Consider the following 21,923-nt stretch of genomic DNA (forward strand, 5'->3'; position numbering starts at 1 on the left):
AAGTATTGTAGGATCTAGAGGCTCCCTGCTATTAGACAATCCGTGGGATGTACTGAAATATCTTGGGATACTTACTAAGAAAGATCCTGGGATCTCGGGATTAGTTTGGAAGAAATGGTACATGCTGTGGCAGTACTGGACTAACCTGGTACCAGGAGCATTAGGGAACCCTCTGCTACACAATGCGCTGCAACAATTATTAGGTATGTTGTGAAGCCAATAATGAACATATATACTGTAGGAATGATGCAAGAAGAAATACAGAGGGGTAGAGAGGAGAGCAGAAGATCTACTGATGCTGATGGAAGAGGAGGTCGTGGTGGAAGAGGAGGCCATCATCAACCTTACATAAACTTTTATTGTAACAACTAACTAAACATTTCATTTTTAAGAACTTACATGTACATTTCCATGTTGTCATTGTTCTTTTGGAAAACATTATTATATTAAACAATAACAAATAATACTGTACTACAACTCACAGTAAGACTCACAGCTTCAGTTAGTTAATCACTATGTTTTCAGTAATGTCATCAAAGTCTCAGTACTTGGATGAAATCTCAACTTATAGGTCTTAAAAGAAATCAAAGGCTGTATCAACCAGTGTATTATGTAACTGTAAACTATAATTGTTTATTGGAAATCCATGACTTGGCTTTCTTGGGTTTACAGACAATTATACTCACAGCTCTATGTTGTCAAGCTGAATTTGTAATAGCAATGTACAGAGAAAATTTTAAGTTTCATACCTTCTTTTGTCTTGTAATACAACATCATTACATGGTGTTTTAGGTATGGATTGTCCCTAATGATGAAAATTTGAAATTTATAGCTTATTTTGTTCGCAAATGAAAAAGGTACAATTGAAAGCATACACTAAGAGGTCAAAATACCATTGTTATGAATGAACTCTTGTACGTAGTATAAAAGCTATGTGTGACCATATTTTGGAAAATCACCCATATGAGGACATTTGACATCTAAAATATTTAATGATCCAAATAACAAGCTTTATAGTACAAATCTACTTGTTAACGATTATAAGCCATTCTCAATACCTTAAATTACAATACATATTTTTATTAACTGCACTTTCCTTTTAATAGTAGCTTACTAAACATGAAAATTGTAATTATTTCACTTGCAAGCACTTTGGTGATTTTCCAAAATTTCGGTCACATATTACAGTAAATGACATAAGTCTAAGCATACATTGGAAAATATATGTACATCATTCTTGAAAAGATGCTGTAACCAAATTGCATCACACTCGTGTTCACCTGTGCATCTATAAGAAATCAATTTCTTCTGTACAATGAAGGCAATCACTATATCCACGAAATATGTATAGGTAATGAGGGCAGTATAATTCATATACTTGATAATCCCATAAGTCATATTAGGCAACTGTTTAAAAGCAACCAACATAACACTTATGTGTGTTGTACCTATTTATGCGGGTGGGCGGGTGAAAAGCCTTAAATGCGGGTGTCACCCGCGCAATGCGAGTGAGTTGGAAGGTCTGCAACTATACACACACACATTGGATGGACAGTACTCTTATTCACTGTATCCATCCATGATTCATACAACTAATGACACAAACACACACACACACACACACATTGGATGGAGAGTACTCTTATTCATTGCATTCATCCATGATTCATACAACTAATGGCACACACACATTGGATGGAGAGTACTCTTATTCATTGTATTCATCCATGATTCATACAACTAATGGCACACACACATTGGATGGAGAGTACTCTTATTCATTGTATTCATCCATGATTCATACAACTAATGGCACACACACATTGGATGGAGAGTACTCTTATTCACTGTATCCATCCATGATTCATACAACTAATGGCACACACACATTGTAATGGAGAGTACTCTTATTCACTGTATCCATCCACGATTCATACAACTAATGGCACACACACATTGGATGGAGAGTACTCTTATTCATTGTATTCATCCATAATTCATACAACTAATGGCACACACATTGGATGGAGAGTACTCTTATTCATTGTATTCATCCATAATTCATACAACTAATGGCACACACACATTGGATGGAGAGTACTCTTATTCACTGTATCCATCCATGATTCATACAACTAATGGCACACACACATTGGATGGAGAGTACTCTTATTCATTGTATTCATTCATAATTCATACAACTAATGGCACACACATTGGATGGAGAGTACTCTTATTCATTGTATTCATCCATAATTCATACAACTAATGGCACACACACATTGGATGGAGAGTACTCTTATTCACTGTATCCATCCATGATTCATACAACTAATGGCACACACACATTGGATGGAGAGTACTCTTATTCATTGTATTCATCCATGATTCATACAACTAATGGCACACACACATTGGATGGAGAGTACTCTTATTCACTGTATCCATCCATGACTCATACAACTAATGGCACACACACATTTTATGGAGAGTACTCTTATTCACTGTATCCATCCATGATTCATACAACTATTGGCACACATACACACATTGTATGGAGAGTACTCTTATTCATCCATGCTTCATACAGGCTCACACTAGATGGAGAGTACTCTTATTCACTGTGTCCATCCATGATTCATACATCTATTGGCACACAGATTGGATGGAAAGTACTCTTATTCAATCTATCCATCCATGATTTATATAACTATTGGTATGTATCCTGGATGGAGAGTAAGTATTCTTATTCACAATATCCATCCATGATTACAACTACTGTATTGGCACACATAGTATATATGTATAATATTGTTATTCCCTTGACACACCATTACTATGCAACGTAAAACTATGATACTCTCACTCCAGATACAACATTAAAGTGGTTACCCGTAAAATAAATATACATGGACATACAATTTACATTTCTAGGTAAGCTTCTGTCAATATAGGATGGAAAATATGCTGTCCAATTGTGATTTTGATGTGATACATCATACACGTACAAGGGAACACTGAACAGATAAGAAGCAGAAACCATCTCAATAGCAGAACCCCAGGTTCCATCTCTATCCATTGCAGTGCATCAAATGTACTCTTCAGTAGTTGTGTAGCTATGCATACCACTGGCATAGTTGGCACGTCCATCTGGACCAATTCCAATTAGCATATGTGAAATAGATAGCATATGACTGATAATTAGAGCTCTGGTTTTATAATGTTGGTTTTCAGAGCCAGTAATAATATACGATAGGGCACAGAAGAGACAGTTTCCATCACCCCCTATGGATCTCAATCGACGCCTATTGGGATGAGTGAGAATAACATCACGACTACCAGGGCTACAAACAAAAGGTGAAATAAATTGCAGGTCTGGAATTTTTGCACGTACGGACTTTTGCCATTGCTCATTTATTTGATAGTAATGAAAATGTGGCCATGATGACAACACAGGACAATGACCAAGTGCCGTATACTGATAAAGATTGCATTGTAGTTAGTGAGCAAAATGTCACTCGTGCTAGTACAACATGTTGGCCATGTGTTTTTTTGATGCGGAACCTTCAAGATTTATTCTTTTAGCAGGTGGAGTTTATACTGCATTAAGTTTTCTTTTACTCCCACTAGTTAGAGTTTTTTTTGGAGGGGGGACACCACTATCAATAGTTGCAGTGACTTAGCCTTTTTATGTAGGCTTCACCTCAACCGGAATTTCATAAGTGCTCCTGTAGTTATTTCTAGGCCTGTTTACTTCATCCAGGTATCTACTACTTACCATAATAGAGGCTGGATCAAAGTTTGTGAGATACAAACCATTTAGTGAACGTACTCTAGAAAGAGCCACATATGCCATTCCTGGACTAAAACAGGTCAATAATGGCACAGTCTCTGGCATTTATGAATGGTAACAGCAAAGGCAAGTATTAGAGGAAACTACTTATGATAAACATAAAAAGTTTTCTTCACCATAAACTTGCTGCGCACTCTTTCAATAGGGCATGGCTCATCTATACGATCAAACTTTACTGTAATAAGCTGTGAAGTGATGGCAGTCACAGTGCCAATATGATCAAACTTTACTGTAATACACTGTGAAGTGATGGCAGTCACAGTGCCAATAGAGCCATTGACCAATCCTCTCTTGGTATCAATATTCCTACACAACATTACTCTTGCACCTACTGCAATTGCAAGTTTAGCTTCTAGTCCAGAAGTTAAATTACAGTCTTTGTTCAATTTCTTCAACTGAGCTGCCACATCTTTGGTCCATTTGCGAGTACTGCTTGTCTCATCAATCTCATCAATACAAGATATGGTCTCAATTTTGGCATCCAGAGCAGTGAGCATTTCCCTGTTATGATCTTCACATACTTTACAAGTAGGAAAGAGACAAACAGGGGAACTTCCTGCCTTGTTGAGTTTTTGAAATGTCTCAGTCACACTTTCATTCATAACTCTCTTGCTAAGAAGATCTAGTGTTTCCTTTGAAGGTTTACCTAGGCAAACCTCATCTAGAATTTTTTTGTACATGGGGTCATCCTTCTGGTGCTGAACTCTTCATAAGCGACACAATCCTTCCAGATGTTTGGTGCTTTTATACAACCTATTTTAACATTCACTGTTTCATTGGTAAATTTACAAAATACTGGCATTCTATTTACTGGTGGCAGCTGTAGAAGGTCTCCAACAAATAACATTTATTTAGCCAAACCAGTCGCTATCATACCCCAGCAACGTTGATGGGTAGACACACCCCCAAAAAACTCATCCAACCGAAGTTGAATATCTGCTAGGGTAGGTTTGAGACCATTGACACTTCGTCGATGATCACAAGTTTAATTGAGCGGAGGGTCATTCTCATAGCTTTATTGCTGGTCCAGAAAGACCCCACCATTCAGCAGCTTTACCTTGGTGTTTTATGTGAAGCTGAAACAGCCTATGCAGGGTGACCCCACCCACATTATAAGAGGCCAAGCCTGTTGGGGCGGCAACAACACAATTTGCATCACCACTTGTGTCATCTTTCCAATTGCTGCCACTTGATGTTCAATAACATCAATAAGAAATGATTTTCCAGTGCCACCTACCCCACTCATAAACAACTGTAGTGGTATTCGACTTGCACAAGTGCACTCTCCAAATTCGTGCTGTCTTTGATGGAGAAGATGTTCAGTAATCATGTCAAAGACATGGAGTTGATCTTTGTTTAACATTTGTATATTATCATTCAAAGTTTCATCATTCATTATATTCCCTTCCATTTCATTTACATCGTGTATAGCGGCTTTTGCTTCTCCAGCTATCTCTAGACCACTATGTTCATCTATATCTTCCTTTGAGCACTCTTCTTCTGGGCTTGCAAAATTTACAAAGCTTTTCATGATGTTCTACTATGTCACTGTTGGATGTGATAAACTGATTTAAATGCATCTTCTGTAGTCTTATTCTTCTCAACCAGGTCACTTTCATTTCTAAATGAAACAAATAACAACAGTAAAGAATAAAAGTAGTCCTCCTTGCTAGGATCATAAATACAATGATTTGGAAGACGTGGCTTGGGTAATTTTTGTAAGTTCTGTTGCCACTGGAATCAGTTCCACTGTATGTATACCACTTTAAAAAATCATACAGACACATGTTCTCTAAATCAAAAGGCCTGTTGGGATAGAAGTTATCTATCAAATTAGATTCAAACACATTTGTAGAGTCTGGATCATTGTCAGCCAGTGCTTTTAATTTTTCATGATTTTTAAGTCTCCTTTTTTGTTTGTGAGGCTGGTCTACAGCAACCCATTGGACTGTGTCAGATTTCTCTAACAAATGATCACCAAGCAAGATGTCAGATGCCTCATACATACCACGTTCTCTACTACGAAGGGAGCGAACACCAAAACTGAACAGCCTACTGAAATTTGATTGGGCATTATCTGTGCAGTCAAATATTTCTTGCATGTGCGATTTCTCTGCTTTGGTGACATAGTCAGTCACATAATTTGCTAAAGCAAGTGAGCTTTCTGACACAAATTGTATGTTAATGTTTTGCCAAAGGAAAAGAAGGAGGGTTATAGTCATTAACTCTGACCTCTGAGGCTGACCTGGACAGCGTATAATTTTATTTCTACCCTTTAAAGACTCCTCAACAGGCTAGCCTCTTCTGCTTCCAGTCTAGGAAAGCCAAATTTACAACGTGTAATGTAAACACCCCCAACTTTTTTCTTCCTTTTACAATACTTGCTGCACTTGGTGCAGTTGGTATTTGGTGACCAGGCGGTACAGCTCAGGATTGGTGACTTGTTCAGGGATCCTACACGTAATGTGCTTCTGAATCCAGCGAAGAACATGTTCATCTGGATCTTTACCAATGACCGGTGCTCCTTCAATCCACACCAATACGTGCTCTGCGTGACTGATACTCTTTTTTCCTGTAAAAGTGAGACACTTGGCCAAGTGCCTGCCCTTTGATGATAACAGTTAGGAAAAAGTCATGAAATTTGTCTGCTGGTGGTATCGCTACCAGTCTCGTAAGCAATCTTTTTGGCAGCATCACTTACACATGCTTCATCTATATTCTTGTACAACCAGTTGATTTCTTTAAGCTTTAAAGGCCTTTTCACATATAAAGCAGAATAGAAGTGGATTGAGTGTGGTTTGTGGTGAAGCCAGATTCAATGCGCATAGAATGGTTTCACATAAAACCTAAAGTAAAGCGATTTAATTTGTTATTAAATTGTCACATGACACAATTATTATGTCACCACTCAGTGATAATTGCACTAGATTGCGCGTGAATAGTGTAGATTAATATGGCGGCACTGCTTATGCTTACCTCTTTAGCGCTATTTATGCTATGGAAAATTATTGATATGCGAAGAAGAAATATTTACAACAAACACAGAAGACAATGCTTGCTGCTCAAGAGGCTCAATGATCGAAAGAAGTGTGTTACAGAAAGAAGAAGACATAGAAGGCCAGTGAATGATCATTCTACTGTTTTGAATGCTTTCTTGTATGTTTTTACTCCTACACGTATAAACTGGTCTAGCTATTTGCAAATTGCAATTGTTTAACATGTACGTAGCTATGTGTAATACATAACTGTATATTTTTAAACTGTAGGATGTACTTGTTTGCTGCACTCTGTAACAAGAGAGTTATTCGTAGTGTGTGGGTTAAACCAAGGAGAACTGGATACTGGGATGCAGCCAAGAGAGGAATATTTGGAGATGAGTGGTGGATTGATAATTTGCGTATGAGCAAGGCAACGTTTATTAAACTCTGCACTGAGTTACAACCATACTTGAAGAAAGATCCGTGTAGAAGTCGTGCACCAATTGCTGTCGATCAGCAAGTAGCAGTAACCATTTGGAGACTGGCAACAAATGTTGAATATCGGACCATCAGTGCTTTATTTGGAATTGGCATTTCCACTGTATGTGAAACTGTACATCGAACATGTCACGCTATCTCAGAAAATTTATTGTCAAGATATATCAAGTTGCCACAAGAAGAGCAATTGAAGGAAATTATAAGAGAATTTGAAACCCTCTGGGGATTTCCTCAAACAGTCGGAGCAATCGATGGGTCACACATACCTATTTTGAAACCCCAAGAGTGTCCTTCAGACTACTACAATCGTAAAGGCTTCTATTCCATAATTGTTCAGGCTGTGGTAGATTCTCAAGGCAGGTTTATTGACGTCAATATTGGATGGCCAGGTAAAGTTCATGATGCTCGTGTACTTGCCAACTCTACAATTTATAAGAAATGTAATGATGGAACATACCTTCCTAACTGGAATAGGCATATTAACGAAGTTGATGTACCTTTGGTAATCCTTGGTGACCCTGCTTACCCACTGTTACCTTGGTTGATGAAACCATTTGCTGATACTGGTAACCTGACTAGGCAACAACAGCAGTATAACTATAGACAAAGCAGAGCAAGAATGGTTGTAGAAAATGCTTTTGGCAGGCTAAAGGGAAGGTGGAGGTGTCTATTGAAACGAATGGATTATTTAAGTGTTGAAAGTGTTACGCATGTTGTAGCATCTTGTTTAGTTTTACACAATGTCTGTGAGATGAATGGTAATCGCTGTCGTCCAGAATGGGTTCATCATGATTCATTAACTCGAGGGGACACAACTTCACCTACAGATGTCACGAGGCATGCAACCCCTTCAGCTAACAACATACGAAATGCACTTAAAGACTATGTAAATCAGTAATTGTAACACACTAGTATTAATATTATCACATGCTAAAGATACAACTTATCACAAATACAATTCTTAATCAGAAGGTGGCTCCATAGTGCTGGTAGTAGCATCATGCTGTGTATCTGCGGCATTTGAGTAGTAGTGGTGGCCATATGGTGGATGAGCACTACTAGAATAGGAGGAAAACCACCTGATGAATAACCTAGTGGTGGAAAATTCATGGCGCTGTATGTATGTACACAATAACATACTTTTTCCCCATTCCTTTTCTGATACTGTGGTAGTACTAGCACTTGCAGAAGCAGTAATGGTAGTGGTAGCATTTGTGTGTAGTGTTGAGGCTGTGGTACTTGTACCTATAAATTACATTTGAAATTACAGCAAGCTAAGTTATATGGTACCCAAATCCTTTGCTCCCTGCTGATCCTGTATTTGTTGATCACATCCTGCCATTTCACTATGTATACTGGAGGATAGCTCAGTAGAAGTGCTCTCTCTTGATGGAGAAGATGTTAACAAATTAACATATCCACTACCATCTTCCACATCTTCTGTTGATATGCTTATAACACACACAAATTTAAACTATTCTAACCATCCAGCAACTCCTTGGCACTTGCTGTAGTAACTCCAGAATTTTCCATAACTACTACAGGCTGTGATGTAGCCCTTGTAGCCAGAATGGCATCAATTTCTTCATAAAAAGGGCAGACAGTTCGTTTGTTACCTGTTTGCCTGTTCTTGTCCTTAACCTACCATGAAACCTTATGGTATAAACCAGAATTCAACACTCATTATACCTTTCTATACTTCTGAGTCAAGTTTTTGACCTTTGTACGGCATTGGTGCCACGTGTAAATGAACCCCTGCTCATTAAGCTTCTCTGCTATGTCTTCATATATAGCTTTATTGCGCGTAACAGAATCCAGTTTCTCTTGTACACTACTTTCTCCCCAAATTGGAGGTATGTTCCTGAACCATTGTTGGCAGGTTTTGATAAACCTACTTTTTGCCATTTTTGGCAACTTTCAAAGCTGCCAAAATTGGCAACTTCAGAAGCTGCCAAAATTGGCAACTTCAGAAGCTGCCAAAACTGGCAACTTCAGAAGCTGCCAAAACTGGCAACTTCAGAAGCTGCCAAAACTGGCAACTTCAGAAGCTGCCAAAACTGGCAACTTCAGAAGCTGCCAAAACTGGCAACTTCAGAAGCTGCCAAAACTGGCAACTTTTAGAGCTGCTTCAAAAATGTATCACTAGCAGCTCTATGATATTTCCAAAAGTGGCATAAATTCCATGTCCCTTTATAGTTGCAAAGGTATTTTTTAATTGTGGGATTGAATTTCAGTTTGGGGTTTCAAAACTGGAAGCTTTTATAACTACCAAAGTTGGCAAGATTATAAATGTAAGTTTATAAAATATCCAAAATGGGCAAGTTCTGTAATTACCAAAATTGGCAAGTTTCATAATATCCAATGTTAATAAGTTTATAATTACCAAAATTGGCAAGTTTGAATTTCCAAAATTGGCAAGTTTGAACTTCCAAAATTGGCAAGTTTGAATTTCCAAAATTTGCAAGTTTGAATTTCCAAAATTGGCAAGTTTGAATTTCCATAATTGGCAAGTTTGAATTTCCAAAATTGGCAATTTTGAATATCCAAAATTGGCAAGTTTGAATTTCCAAAATTGGCAAGTTTGATTTTCCAAAATTGGCAAGTTAGAATTTCCAAGATTCCATTATTGGCATGAAGTAGGCATGTCAAACTTGGCAATAAAAAAACATCTTATTTCTTGCCAAAAATGGAAACTCAAACCCACAATTAATGGTTACACACAGCACTATATAAGTAAACCTGATACCTTCCAATTTTGGAATAACTGTTAAGATGCTTGTGAGAGAAATTGAAGCACTTACTGGCTCCATGACAAAGCGGTGTATACTCTCCTTAGCTTGCCAAGGAAAATACGTTGCTCTATTGTTTTGCAATAATTCAGATCCCACATAATGCCAATGTGACAATAATGGGGGTCACAAATTATTGCCAAATTCGACAAAAAAGGTCCTGCCAAATTTGGGCTTAAAAGAGCCAGTTTTGGAAGCTCAGTAACTTTTACATTAATTCTGTTGTTGTAACTACTTTGAAGTTGCATTTCATAAATTGCCAACAATGGCAAAATAAAATTCTTTACATTGCCAGACTTTGCTTTTAAGGCTGTTCCAACTTTGGCAATAACCCAATAGCTGCAAAATATGGAACCCAAGAGATTGACAAAAATGGCAACATGTTGGATCTACATTTGGCAAAATATGGACAATGCTGAATTTGCCAACATCTGGGATAAACCTAATTTTGCCACAATTGGCAAAAATATGATACTGAATGTTGCTAAAACTGGCAAAAAGTAGGTGATACATTTTTGAAGCAGCTCTAAAAGTTGCCAGTTTTGGCAGCTTTGAAAGGTGCCAATTTTGGCAGCTTTTGAAGTTGCCAGTTTTGGCAGCTTCTGAAGTTGCCAGTTTTGGCAGCTTCTGAAGTTGCCAGTTTTGGCAGCTTCTGAAGTTGCCAGTTTTGGCAGCTTCTGAAGTTGCCAGTTTTGGCAGCTTCTGAAGTTGCCAGTTTTGGCAGCTTCTGAAGTTGCCAGTTTTGGCAGCTTCTGAAGTTGCCAGTTTTGGCAGCTTCTGAAGTTGCCAATTTTGGCAGCTTTGAAAGTTGCCAAAAATGGCAAAAAGTAGGTTTGCCAACATCTGGGATAAACCTAATTTTGCCACAATTGGCAAAAATATGATACTGAATGTTGCTAAAACTGGCAAAAAGTAGGTGATACATTTTTGAAGCAGCTCTAAAAGTTGCCAGTTTTGGCAGCTTTGAAAGGTGCCAATTTTGGCAGCTTTTGAAGTTGCCAGTTTTGGCAGCTTCTGAAGTTGCCAGTTTTGGCAGCTTCTGAAGTTGCCAGTTTTGGCAGCTTCTGAAGTTGCCAGTTTTGGCAGCTTCTGAAGTTGCCAGTTTTGGCAGCTTCTGAAGTTGCCAGTTTTGGCAGCTTCTGAAGTTGCCAATTTTGGCAGCTTTGAAAGTTGCCAAAAATGGCAAAAAGTAGGTTTGCCAACATCTGGGATAAACCTAATTTTGCCACAATTGGCAAAAATATGATACTGAATGTTGCCAAAACTGGCAAAAAGCAGGTTTATCAAAACCTGCCAAAATTGGCTGTTGAACATACCTGCAAATTGCTATCAATGCACGGGTAGCATTATTAGTCCAGCCTGCAGCTGTTCCGGCCATTGTTCTTGCGCGAAATGTCTATGTTTGTCATGTGTACAGCGGCGTCCATTGTATGGATGCGCATTCAATCCGCACAAACCACCTTGGTAAGTGGCTTCAGTTGATTGCGAATTGAAACCGCATTGTGCTAATTCGCTTCTAATGTGAAACCTCTCAAAGCAGTTCTAATGCGCATTGAAATGTAATGTGAAAAAGCCTTAACACGGCCTCTTTCACATTATCTGCATCAACCATACTCTGCCATACAACCTTGTCCTTAGTGGGCTTTCTGTCTAATAATATAAAGACATGGGGGTCTGGGAGAATACTGTATACCTCTGAGGCTAAATCATGTGGCATGTCTATGGAATCTAGTAGTTCCTGAGTTTTGTCAAAAGGCATAGGTAAGAAATGACGTACCCTTTAATGCTTTTGTTGCATTGTAGATATGAACCTTGCCTGTATAGCTTCCTAGGCAGATGATCGTTTGGAAGGCCTTTGCCTTCTGGATCAGCTGCCTTTCAAGGATATTTAGTTTGGAAACCTCATCAGGTATTGGTTCCGTAAGGAGGCCATTTAGAATGCACCTATTGGGAAACTGATTAGCACTGAGACGGATGCGACAGTATTGACAAACATATAATGTCTTATCCTTATCATCAGGGTCACAGTCTAACAGACATGGGGCCAAGTACATGAGTACTTATACTTAAGTACACTTAAGTACAGGTTTGAAAGTACTTGTACTTTACTTAAATACTTTCTTAATTTCTCCAATGTACTTGTACTTATACTCAAGTACTTGTATGTACTTGAGTACTTAAAGTACTTTTAAGTACTTGTAAGTACTGCAAACATTATACGTAGTATATACACAATGGGTGTATAATGAGAATAACAAAATTGTATGAAGCAACTTCTTGCAATTATTTTAGTGCCTTCCTCAACCTTACTATGTATTGTGTAGCCATGATTAATGATGTCATAGCATTCCAGCAAACAAAAGCAATGCTGCTATTTATTTTAAAGATTTAAGAGAGAGAATGGTTGACAAAAACCTGAAAGTACTATACCCCTAGGCACACTTACATACTACAATACACTGAATATAGTATATATTTTACTACAGCAAATGCACTTGTACTTTACTTAAGTATTTCCAGCATGTACTTGTACTTTACTTAAGTACTCTCTTGATTGCTGCTGGAGTACTTGTACTTGGAAAATTCAAAAGTACTTGTACTTTACTTAAGTACTTTTAAATGTACTTGGCCCCATGCCTGCAGTCTAACATTTATTTTTTCAAATGCTGCCACATCTCTGAACTAAACTTTTCCACATGATACTGGAATTTGGTTACACTATTTTTTTACAAATAACTAGTGGCAACTGACACACGCATGCTCCGGGTCATCATTAAGCTTACTGTGGTATTCTTCAATAGTGGCTGCATGGGTGAGTTGCAGCTGTGTTTCAATGTGAGGCAAGCCTGCACTGCTCAAAAGCAAAGCTTCCGTGTCTTTATCTTTACCTTCATTTAAATACATTTCAGCATCTTCATCGATAAGTTCCATGTAATTGATACCATTGAGTTTACAAAGGCCATTAAAAGTACCTGTGTGCAAGGCCTCGTCTATACTTTTAACAAAATTATGGCAACACCTTGCCATGTAAACATTTTCCAGGAGCCTCCTTAATAAAGGATAATGTACAGAAGCAGCCCTAAGAAGCCTTAGTTTGTTCTGGCAAGTTCTAGCAGTGCAAGGCTGTGGGTGTCCCAGCTTTAAAACCTCTGCTGGCTTAAAAAATTCTGGTTCAACCATGTCATTGTCAGTTTATATTTTCACATGATGGTTATAGGGACACCCTGTATCAACCATGTCGAGGTCTTCTCTTCCTTCCTCAATAGGCTGATCAAATGATTTTATCAACTCTAAAATAGACTCAACACTTTTAGTGTCAAGTGTTCGGCATGCAGTGGAGCAATCTAGCTGCTTAGACAGGTGGGCTTTACCGTTTTCATCAACCACAATTGGTGATTCATATGACATCCATTCATCATTATATGGAATCAAATCCCGACTAACAATGCGTCGTTTGGTGCGGTCAATTGCCAACTCACTATGTACATAATTGTATTTGTATGTGGTTTTATAGTAAAATGGCTCTCTGGAGGTCGTATGGAAGCATTCACCAAAGTCATCCTTGGTATTAATTTCAAGGGCATTAATATTTTGCACTTGTTTTAAAAGCTCCCTTTCTTAGAGACTTTGCACCTCTTCATTTTATCCAAGCTATAATTTTGTTTAAAAGACTTCTTAAGTCTGTCAGTATTCTTAGCATAAACCAGCTTTGAAGCCTTTTAAAATTTCTCAGGATATCTGACATAGGCGCGTTTTGAGGCCACTTTAAACTTCTCAGGATTGTTAGCATAGGCCAGCTTTGAAGTCTCTTTAAACATCTCAGGATTGTTGAAATAAGATTGCTTTGAGGCCTCTTTAAACTTTTCAGCATCGTTAATGTAAGCCTGTTTAAAAGCTTCTTTGAATTTTTCTGGATTGCTATCATAAGCTTTTTAAAGGCTGCTTTGAACTTTTCAGGTTGGCTGGAATATGCTTGCTTTGAAGCTTGCTTGAACTTTTCAGGGTTGTCAGTATATGCTTGTTTCGAGGCTTGTTTAAACTTTTCAGGGTTGTCAGTATATGCTTGTTTCGAGGCTTGTTTAAACATTTCAGGGTTGTCAGTATATGCTTGTTGCGAGGTTTGTTTAAACTTTTCAGGGTTATTCGCATATGCTTGTTTCAAGGCTTGTTTAAACTTTTCAGGGTTATTCGCATATGCTTGTTTCGAGGCTTGTTTAAACTTTTCAGGGTTCTTACTATAAGCTTGCCTTGAAGCCTGTTTAATACTTTCACTGTTGGAAGAATACCTCTTTTTGTCTTGCAGCCTTTTCGTTTTGACAGATCGCGGCATTACCCGATTCATTTACACCATCAAACAAAACACAATATAACAGTTCTCACTTAATCACACTGTACTATTATCTTGTCTAATAGGTAGCTGTTAACTCACGAAGGTCAGTAGGGTGTAGTACTACTTCACCGAGACTTTTATCTTCTGTATCCTGTTTCCACTTGTGTTGAGAAACAATTTACAATAAGATATCAATGTCCCAGTAGCTTGTTTTGCTCAGGTATAACCTAACGCCTGAAAATGACACCAATTAGTACTGCATCAAGAAGTATTACAGTTAAAAATTAGCGTAGATATCCTTCAGCTAGGTTCAGGTAACAATTAGCACACAAATCATTCTCACTTAGCGTGAAACACAGTGAAGTCAAGAACTTTGTTTAAAGAACAAAAGACAATTCGAAAATTCTAATCGAACCAATGAAATGTGAACAGCTCATTTGCGGCTTGCAGTCTGTGGTCAGGGCCCCCCCCAGTTAATGGTAGCAATAGAAGAGAGAGGCTTTCAAGCCATAGATTGTTTCCGTAGGCTATGTTAAAATATAACAAAGTCTCAGCTAGGAGTAAACTAGGTATGCTGTAGCTACAAAACTGCGGCCAGACGTGGCATGACGCTGGATGCAGTTATTTTAATACTGACACCTTATAGCTTAGTACATAGTCTCTCCCCAGACCCTGAAGTACACCCAGCCGTATAGACTATAGACCTCCCCTTTTACACTAAACATGTTAGGAGCACACAGTTTCTCTGCATTTATGGTCATTGTGAATAATAATTATATACACATAAATCAACTACAACCATGCAAACCAACTATAAAATTATAATAGCTATGGCTTCCCCTAAGACACAGTAGTGGGTGCTGTAGACCAGATTCTATCATCCTCGACCTGTGAAAAATACAATGTTTACACATGAACATGGGTAATCAGAGTATTTACGTGACTGCTCTATTAGAGTATTTAATCCACCGCCCACATGCAATAATCACAGAGCAAAAAACCACCTTGCAACAAAAGTCATCAGCCCAGATTAAGCTTCCTGGCCTATAATAAAGACAGATTCTATTAGCCACAAGCAGCGCACAACAAAAAACTTAACTTTGAATGCAATCTTGTATGGCTTCTCGGACGTAATGGCGATTTTGCAAGGAGAAATGGCCCGGTTTGGACTGTTTCCATTTGAAAACGAAATCAAAAATAAGTCATGGACACGCACAATGATCCATTCAGCAAGCCTTGCTACTTTTTATCCCAGGATTCTCCTTGTAAACTTCGCTATGCAATAATGTTAAGATGAATAAAAAATTGGAAATTTTAAAATGGGAATAGGGATCGCTGAAAAAGCCACCAAACAAGAAGGGATCGCTGGGGTGGTAATGTAAACCACAAATCCCTATTTTGACTATCTGTCATAAATATTTAGTTACATGCTCCAGTCATTTTGAAATGAGTAAAAACAGGGATTTGTGGTTTACACTACCATCCCAGCGATCCCTTTTTGTTCGGTAGCTTTTTTCAGCGATCCCTATTGTCATTTTAAAATTTCCAATTTTTTATTCATCTAGTTTGTGTACTTTTTACTTAATCCAGTAATGGATTTGTTTTATTGATAAAGATAATTATTGTAGATACAAGTCTCTTATAGTCATGCTGTCACCTTAGCATCCTAATGCAGAGTTCATGAATACACACCAGATGGTATGATACTGAGCTAGCTACCTGTCACAAGACATGGAACTCTGACAAGCATATTATTGTACATTAAAATAGTCAGTGGTTGTGCATTTATTATTTGAGCCAAGACCATATACAATAAGAATCACATGCAGATTTTCCATGGGTGCATGGACTTAACATTGGCTCACTGGTGCACAGTTGTATTAAATGATAATATAATGTAGTTTGTACAGCTAGAGTTTGTTGTTCATGTGAGTACTGTTTCCATTTGGTATATATACCACAGTGAAGAAATCTATGTTGACATGTGTGAATGCAACGGCTTCCTACAGAAATATGTGGCACACACCAGAGAGCGAGACGTGTACAACTTAAGTACAGGGGTCTAAGACACACATGAGAGACTTATACAATAGCTTAGTTAGCACTGAGCATGCACCAGATCAGCAGGACTTAAACTCAGACAGAAGACTGGATATACCAACAGCATAATGAATTCTTATTTTTATTGTATGCCCACAGTATAACAATTACTGATCTATCCTATTCCCTTGCAATGATTGCAATGATTAAATTATTTTGTGAACGTTTCATTGTAGTGGACAAAATAATCCTTGTGCTTACCACTACCTCTGTCCCTGCCCCAAGTGGTGCATCTAGTTCAACAAGCACCGTTGTGTCTTTTACACCAACACGTTTAGGAACTATGTGGAAATCTATTGTTTGGGACTATTTCACGATAGCCGAAGACAATATGTTTGCTAAATGTAGTGATTGCAGAGATTTGGTGTCAAGAGGAAGTGATAGTTGAAAAAATTTCAACACAACAAATTTAATTAATCATTTACAATCTCGTCACCCTAATACCTACCGCGATTTTTGTGAATTAAAAACAGGAGGGACAAACAAAGAGAAGCTTCTAGAAAAGGGAGACTGCAAGCAGGTGAATTCACAGGATTTCGGCAGTTGCCATTACAAGGTACAAAAGAAGTTAGTAAACAATGGAGTATTGATGATTCAGGGGCAATTGTCGTTCACGAACGATATGGGGAAATGGTAGCTCTTGACTATCAGTCTATACCAATAGCTGAAAGATGTATGGTTTAAAAGGCTTGTTAATACTCTAGAGCCCAAATATAATTTGCCTAATAGGAAATATGTTACTAAAACACTGCAAAAAATTTATACTGGGATTAAAGAAGAGCTTCATAAACTAGTGCATGATCCTGGTGTGGAGTATTACAGTTTCACAACGGATGTATGGAGTACCAATGTGGCTTCTCATTCTCTTTTGAGCTTAACTAGTCATTGGATTGAAAATTTCAGAAGGTTTCTGCTGTACTATCTGTAGAAGAATTACAGGGTCCTCATACTGGAAGTAACATTTGTGAAAAATTCAACACTATGGTTACCAAGTGGAAAATTGAGAAAGCAAAGGTACACCTTGTTTTACGTGACTGCAATTAATAGTACTTTTCTAATAGCGTGTGTATACTTGTTGATATGTAATAGTACGCATACACATGGGACTCATGAGTTGAACAATGGCGTTATTTGTGTGTTGAACTAATGCAGTAATATCTGTCGATACCAACATTAATCCGGTCACTCTGACATTACATTGGCGATGAGGATCACAATAGCAACAAGCATTATTGGTTCTTTGAATCCTTTTCAACCGGAGAATGAAAAAGATTGAAGAGTACCTTAAGCGTGTCAAACTCTACTTCGATTAAAGACGATAAGGAAGTGACAGTCCTGCTTAGATCAGTAGTGACACTTACGCTCTTCTGAGCAATCTTTTGGCACCCACGCGCACGAAGCCACATGACCAGACATTCAAGCAGCTGGCAGATACCCTTCGCCAGCATTTCGCTTCCAAACCATTTATCATCATGGAACGGTTCCACTTCCACAAACTGGACCAAGCACCTGGTGATAGTATTAGTGAATACCTGGCTGAATTACGCCACATGGCGAAGCATTGCAATTTTGGTGATTACTTAGACCAGACCATGCAGTACGAGATTGTGGCATTCGCCACCAAGGTACACAGAAGAGGCTACTCTCTGAACTGGAACTGTCCCTAGCAAAGCTACATAGATAGCTCGGAGCGTGGAGGCAGCAGAGACACAAGCTTCACAGTTACGAGTAGTGTTAGTTAACTAAAACTAAAACTTTAGTTCTTCTGATTTGTCAAAAGACTAAAAGTGCCTCAATTTTTACGAAGAAACTTATCCTAAAACTAAAATATCATTTAATGACTACAAATAACTGAAATTAAAACTAAAAGTACTTACCACACAACAATTATACAAGTTGTTAATTCTTTAAAACTAAAAGTACCTTGCTATATTGTAGTAACTAATTATTCACTATTCACATACTATCTGCCAGTGTAGTAACTAAAAGTATTTTGCTAAAAAGATATTTCATAATCATCACAATGGTTTAATGCTTAAAAGTTACTACTGCGACAGGATGTAGCTATAGTAACTTAAACTATCACGGAGTTTAATCTAGGCACATGCAAAATTTGTGGGAATTCTCAATTGAATGTGAAATTTCTCACCCATAGCTTCTTTTATCTAGGAGATATACTGAATTATATCAGACCATGTAGTAGTTTCACAATGCGTGGGACAACAATTAACTTCAAATTGGGTGATTTGTTCATTCCCAAAACCAAACATTTTCCTGTATTTACACAATATTACAAGTGATTTAATTGAGAAAAAGCACAAAGAACACATGATTAAACTCTCAAGAATCTCTTTTCATTAATTTTAGATTGTAAGAATGGTGATCTTTGTCAACAAAGTGATTTGTCATCAATTTGTCACATCTGATCACTATTCAGTTCTATAAACTGATAATGAAAAGTTAGTTAGTATTGTATTAGACAGTAAATTGGCCATGTCTTCGGAATGCTTCAACGTATCGTCACAAAATTTTCACACAAGGTAGATAACCACTCAGTGCTTATTTGTAGCTATAAAAAAACAAAATTGGCCAATGTGCCCAGATGTATGGTTTTCCAAAATAGGGTCACATTTATTAATTATTTATTAATTTAGCTATGATTTTTTGTTTGTTTTATTATTTGCACTGCTTATATATTCACAATAGTATATTTTAATGTAGTCTCCTACATCTAGGGATGGGCTTTGGGCAGGGACAAACTTTTTCCAACTATCCATGTGGCCATCTGTGTACTCTTTTCTGTCGCATGCTTTTGAGAGTTATCCTGATTATAATGGAGTTGTCCTGATTATACTGTTCACTGTTTCCTGCCTACTTTGCATTGTGGAACCCATTTACCCTATTGTATCTACCTGGTCATCAACTACTACTAGCTGTCAGTAAGCAACATTATTGCATACCTCCCAACATAAACCTTGTTTAAACTCCTCCATTTAAATACATCATTGCAATAGGTGCTGGGAGAGGTTTCTGTTCACGTGAGTTACGGCACACAAGAGGGCACACACACAATGTATGTAGTAAAGGCAGAGGTGCTAATTTGTTGGGTCGTGATTGGCTTGGGCACATCAGACTTGATTGGAAAGCTATTGCCCAAATGGTAAATAGCTTTACCTCATCTTGTCAGCCACTTTTAGACAAATATTTTAAGGAGGAATTAGGAACTCTAAAGTGCATTAAGGCCCATTTGCAAATCAAGCCGCAGGCAATGCCTAAGTTTTGTAAACTCCGTGCTGTACCATTTGCACTGAAGAGAGAGAGTTGGCCTGTCTCGAGGGATTAGGAGTATTGCAGAAAGTTGATCACAGTGATTAGGCAGCCCCCCAGTTGTAAAGGGGATGGCTGTTTGAGTGTGTGGTGATTACAAAATCACAGTTAACCTGGTGCTGGTGATTGACAGATACCCACTGCCTAGGCCTGATGATTTAATGGCACAGTTAACAAGGGTAAATGATTTTCCAAATTTGATCCAAGCCTACCAATAAGTATTATTAGATGATGAGTCTCACAAGCTTGTCACCATAAATACTCCAGGGCCTGTACTGGTATACTAGGGTACCCTATGGTATAGCCTGATCCCCTGCCCTGTTCCAGAAGATAATGGAGACAATCCTACAGGGTATCCCTCATACAATTTGCTACTTTAACGACATCCTGGTGACGGGTGTCACAGAGGCAGAATTTAGAAGTCCTAAAGCATTTACAAGTTTATGGGTTAAGGGTGAAACCACCGGTTTATGGAGCCCTCTGTAGAATATCTAAGGCATTGCATTGATGCCAGCAGTGTGCACACTACATTGCAGAAAGTAGAAGCAATTTTGCAGGCACCAGCCCCACAAAACCCACAGCAACTGTGGTCCTTAAATCAAATACTAAATGGAAGTGGTCTACTGCCTGCCAGCAAATGTTTCAGCAAGCCAAAGAAAAATTAGCATCTACACCAATATTATCCCATTATGACCCCTCCGAACAGCTTAAGTGGGTGGCAGACACTTCAGCCTATGAATTAGGAGCAGTGATTTCTCACACATTTAGTGATGGCACTGAAAGGCCAATGCGCATGCCTCTCACACCTTGTCTGATGCCGAGAGGAATTGTGCACAAGTAGACAAAGAGGCCCTTACTCTGGTTTTTGCAGTGCAGAAATTTCATATCTACTTATATGACAGACATTTTGTGTGTCACCGACCATAAACCATTGGTGACATTATTTGGGCCTAAAAAGGCTATTCCTCCATTAACAGCAGCTAGGTTACAAAGATTGGCCATAATGTTATCCGCATACATGTATGACATAGAGTACAAGCTGACCAGCCAACATGCCAAAGCAGACAGTTTGTCCCACCTTCCTAAAAAGGTTACTGAATAGACAGTGGATGAAACAGCAGTCTTAACATTGCCCAAGTAGAGGCCCTGCCTGTAACGACATTATAAGTAGCTGATGCCACTAAGATAGACCCACTATTGCACAGGTGTTTCGTTATATCCAGATTGGGTGGCCAAGAGAAATGGACAGTGCACTCTTGCCACTCCAAACGGCCTGAAATTATAGAAATGAGAACTAATACAGCATACAAAATGGTAGAAGAGTTGAGAAAACTTTGTGCATCATATGAGTTGCCCGAACAGATTGTCAGTGATAATGGGCCCCAATTTGTATCTGAAGAATTTGCCACATTCACTAAGAGGAATGGTATCAATACATCAAAAGTGCACCACACCATCCCACCGCAAATGGAGCAGCTGAACGGCTAGTGCAAATGTGATAGTCTGGCTCAAGATAGTTGATTACCTGCCCGAAGCCATTTCCTTCTACTATACTAACTGGACGCAAGTCTGGCAACCATCTCACAAACTAGTTTGGTCACCTTAGCTGCACGATCGGATGAGCACTTTCTCTTCACTCCCACAAAAAAGAGTCCATCAATCTTTGTCCGGGCAGAGCTGTCGCTAGAATCCAAGCTCACAATCTGATCGTGCTTAGCAATTAAATGGCTTCCCATTGACGATGTTCCACCATGATAAGTTAACTTTGTATCACGAAGTGTACATTGCACAATTTTATCGCTGTTCTTCTTGAAGTAATCCCATACTGAGCTTCGTTGCCATCTTGACATGGTGATGCAGTATTTGTACTCTATCAATCATAATAATCATAATAATGACTATTAGCGAGCACCAAAATACAATTCGTGGTAACAACAATACGACACGTGTTAGCCAACAGTGTGTACTAATTAGAGATACCGAATATTCAATATGCTTTCTAATAAACCGAATACCAGTATTTCGATCGACTATTCGTTAAACCGGAT

At 38.3% G+C, this 21,923-nt stretch overlaps 2 protein-coding genes and 1 pseudogene across 2 annotated transcripts; 1 reads left to right on the forward strand and 2 right to left on the reverse strand.

Annotated features, from left to right (window-relative positions):
• Positions 1 to 3,688: 3,688 nt before the first annotated feature.
• Positions 3,689 to 5,384, reverse strand: LOC136244033 (ATP-dependent DNA helicase PIF1-like; annotated as a pseudogene).
• Positions 5,385 to 7,120: 1,736 nt separating this feature from the next.
• LOC136244034 (uncharacterized) lies at positions 7,121 to 8,227 on the forward strand. Its single transcript, XM_066035559.1, has one exon. The coding sequence runs from the start codon at positions 7,121 to 7,123 to the stop codon at positions 8,225 to 8,227; it is 1,107 nt and encodes a 368-aa protein (XP_065891631.1).
• A 32-nt stretch (positions 8,228 to 8,259) lies between these two features.
• On the reverse strand, positions 8,260 to 9,234 carry LOC136244035 (myb/SANT-like DNA-binding domain-containing protein 7). Its single transcript, XM_066035561.1, has 5 exons — positions 9,019 to 9,234; positions 8,814 to 8,970; positions 8,620 to 8,769; positions 8,470 to 8,574; positions 8,260 to 8,420 (listed from the first exon to the last, which is right to left on the reverse strand). Exons 1-5 carry the CDS (start codon positions 9,232 to 9,234, stop codon positions 8,260 to 8,262), a joined length of 789 nt encoding a protein of 262 aa, XP_065891633.1.
• Between the last annotated feature and the right edge of the window lie 12,689 nt (positions 9,235 to 21,923).

The sequence above is a fragment of the Dysidea avara genome, chromosome 14 (assembly GCF_963678975.1).
Source record: "Dysidea avara chromosome 14, odDysAvar1.4, whole genome shotgun sequence".
Taxonomy (NCBI): domain Eukaryota; kingdom Metazoa; phylum Porifera; class Demospongiae; order Dictyoceratida; family Dysideidae; genus Dysidea; species Dysidea avara.

Excerpts from the sequence above, each read along its gene's own strand:
- LOC136244034 (XM_066035559.1), top strand. The coding sequence starts at position 7,121 with ATGTACTTGTTTGCTGCACTCTGTAACAAGAGAGTTATTCGTAGTGTG.
- LOC136244035 (XM_066035561.1), bottom strand. The coding sequence starts at position 9,234 with ATGGCAAAAAGTAGGTTTATCAAAACCTGCCAACAATGGTTCAGGAAC. Across the intron at positions 8,770-8,813 it reads TGCCAAGGAGTTGCTGGATG|AAGATGTGGAAGATGGTAGT; the intron begins GTTAGAATAGTT and ends GCATATCAACAG. Across the intron at positions 8,575-8,619 it reads GCAGGGAGCAAAGGATTTGG|GTACAAGTACCACAGCCTCA; the intron begins GTACCATATAAC and ends TGTAATTTATAG.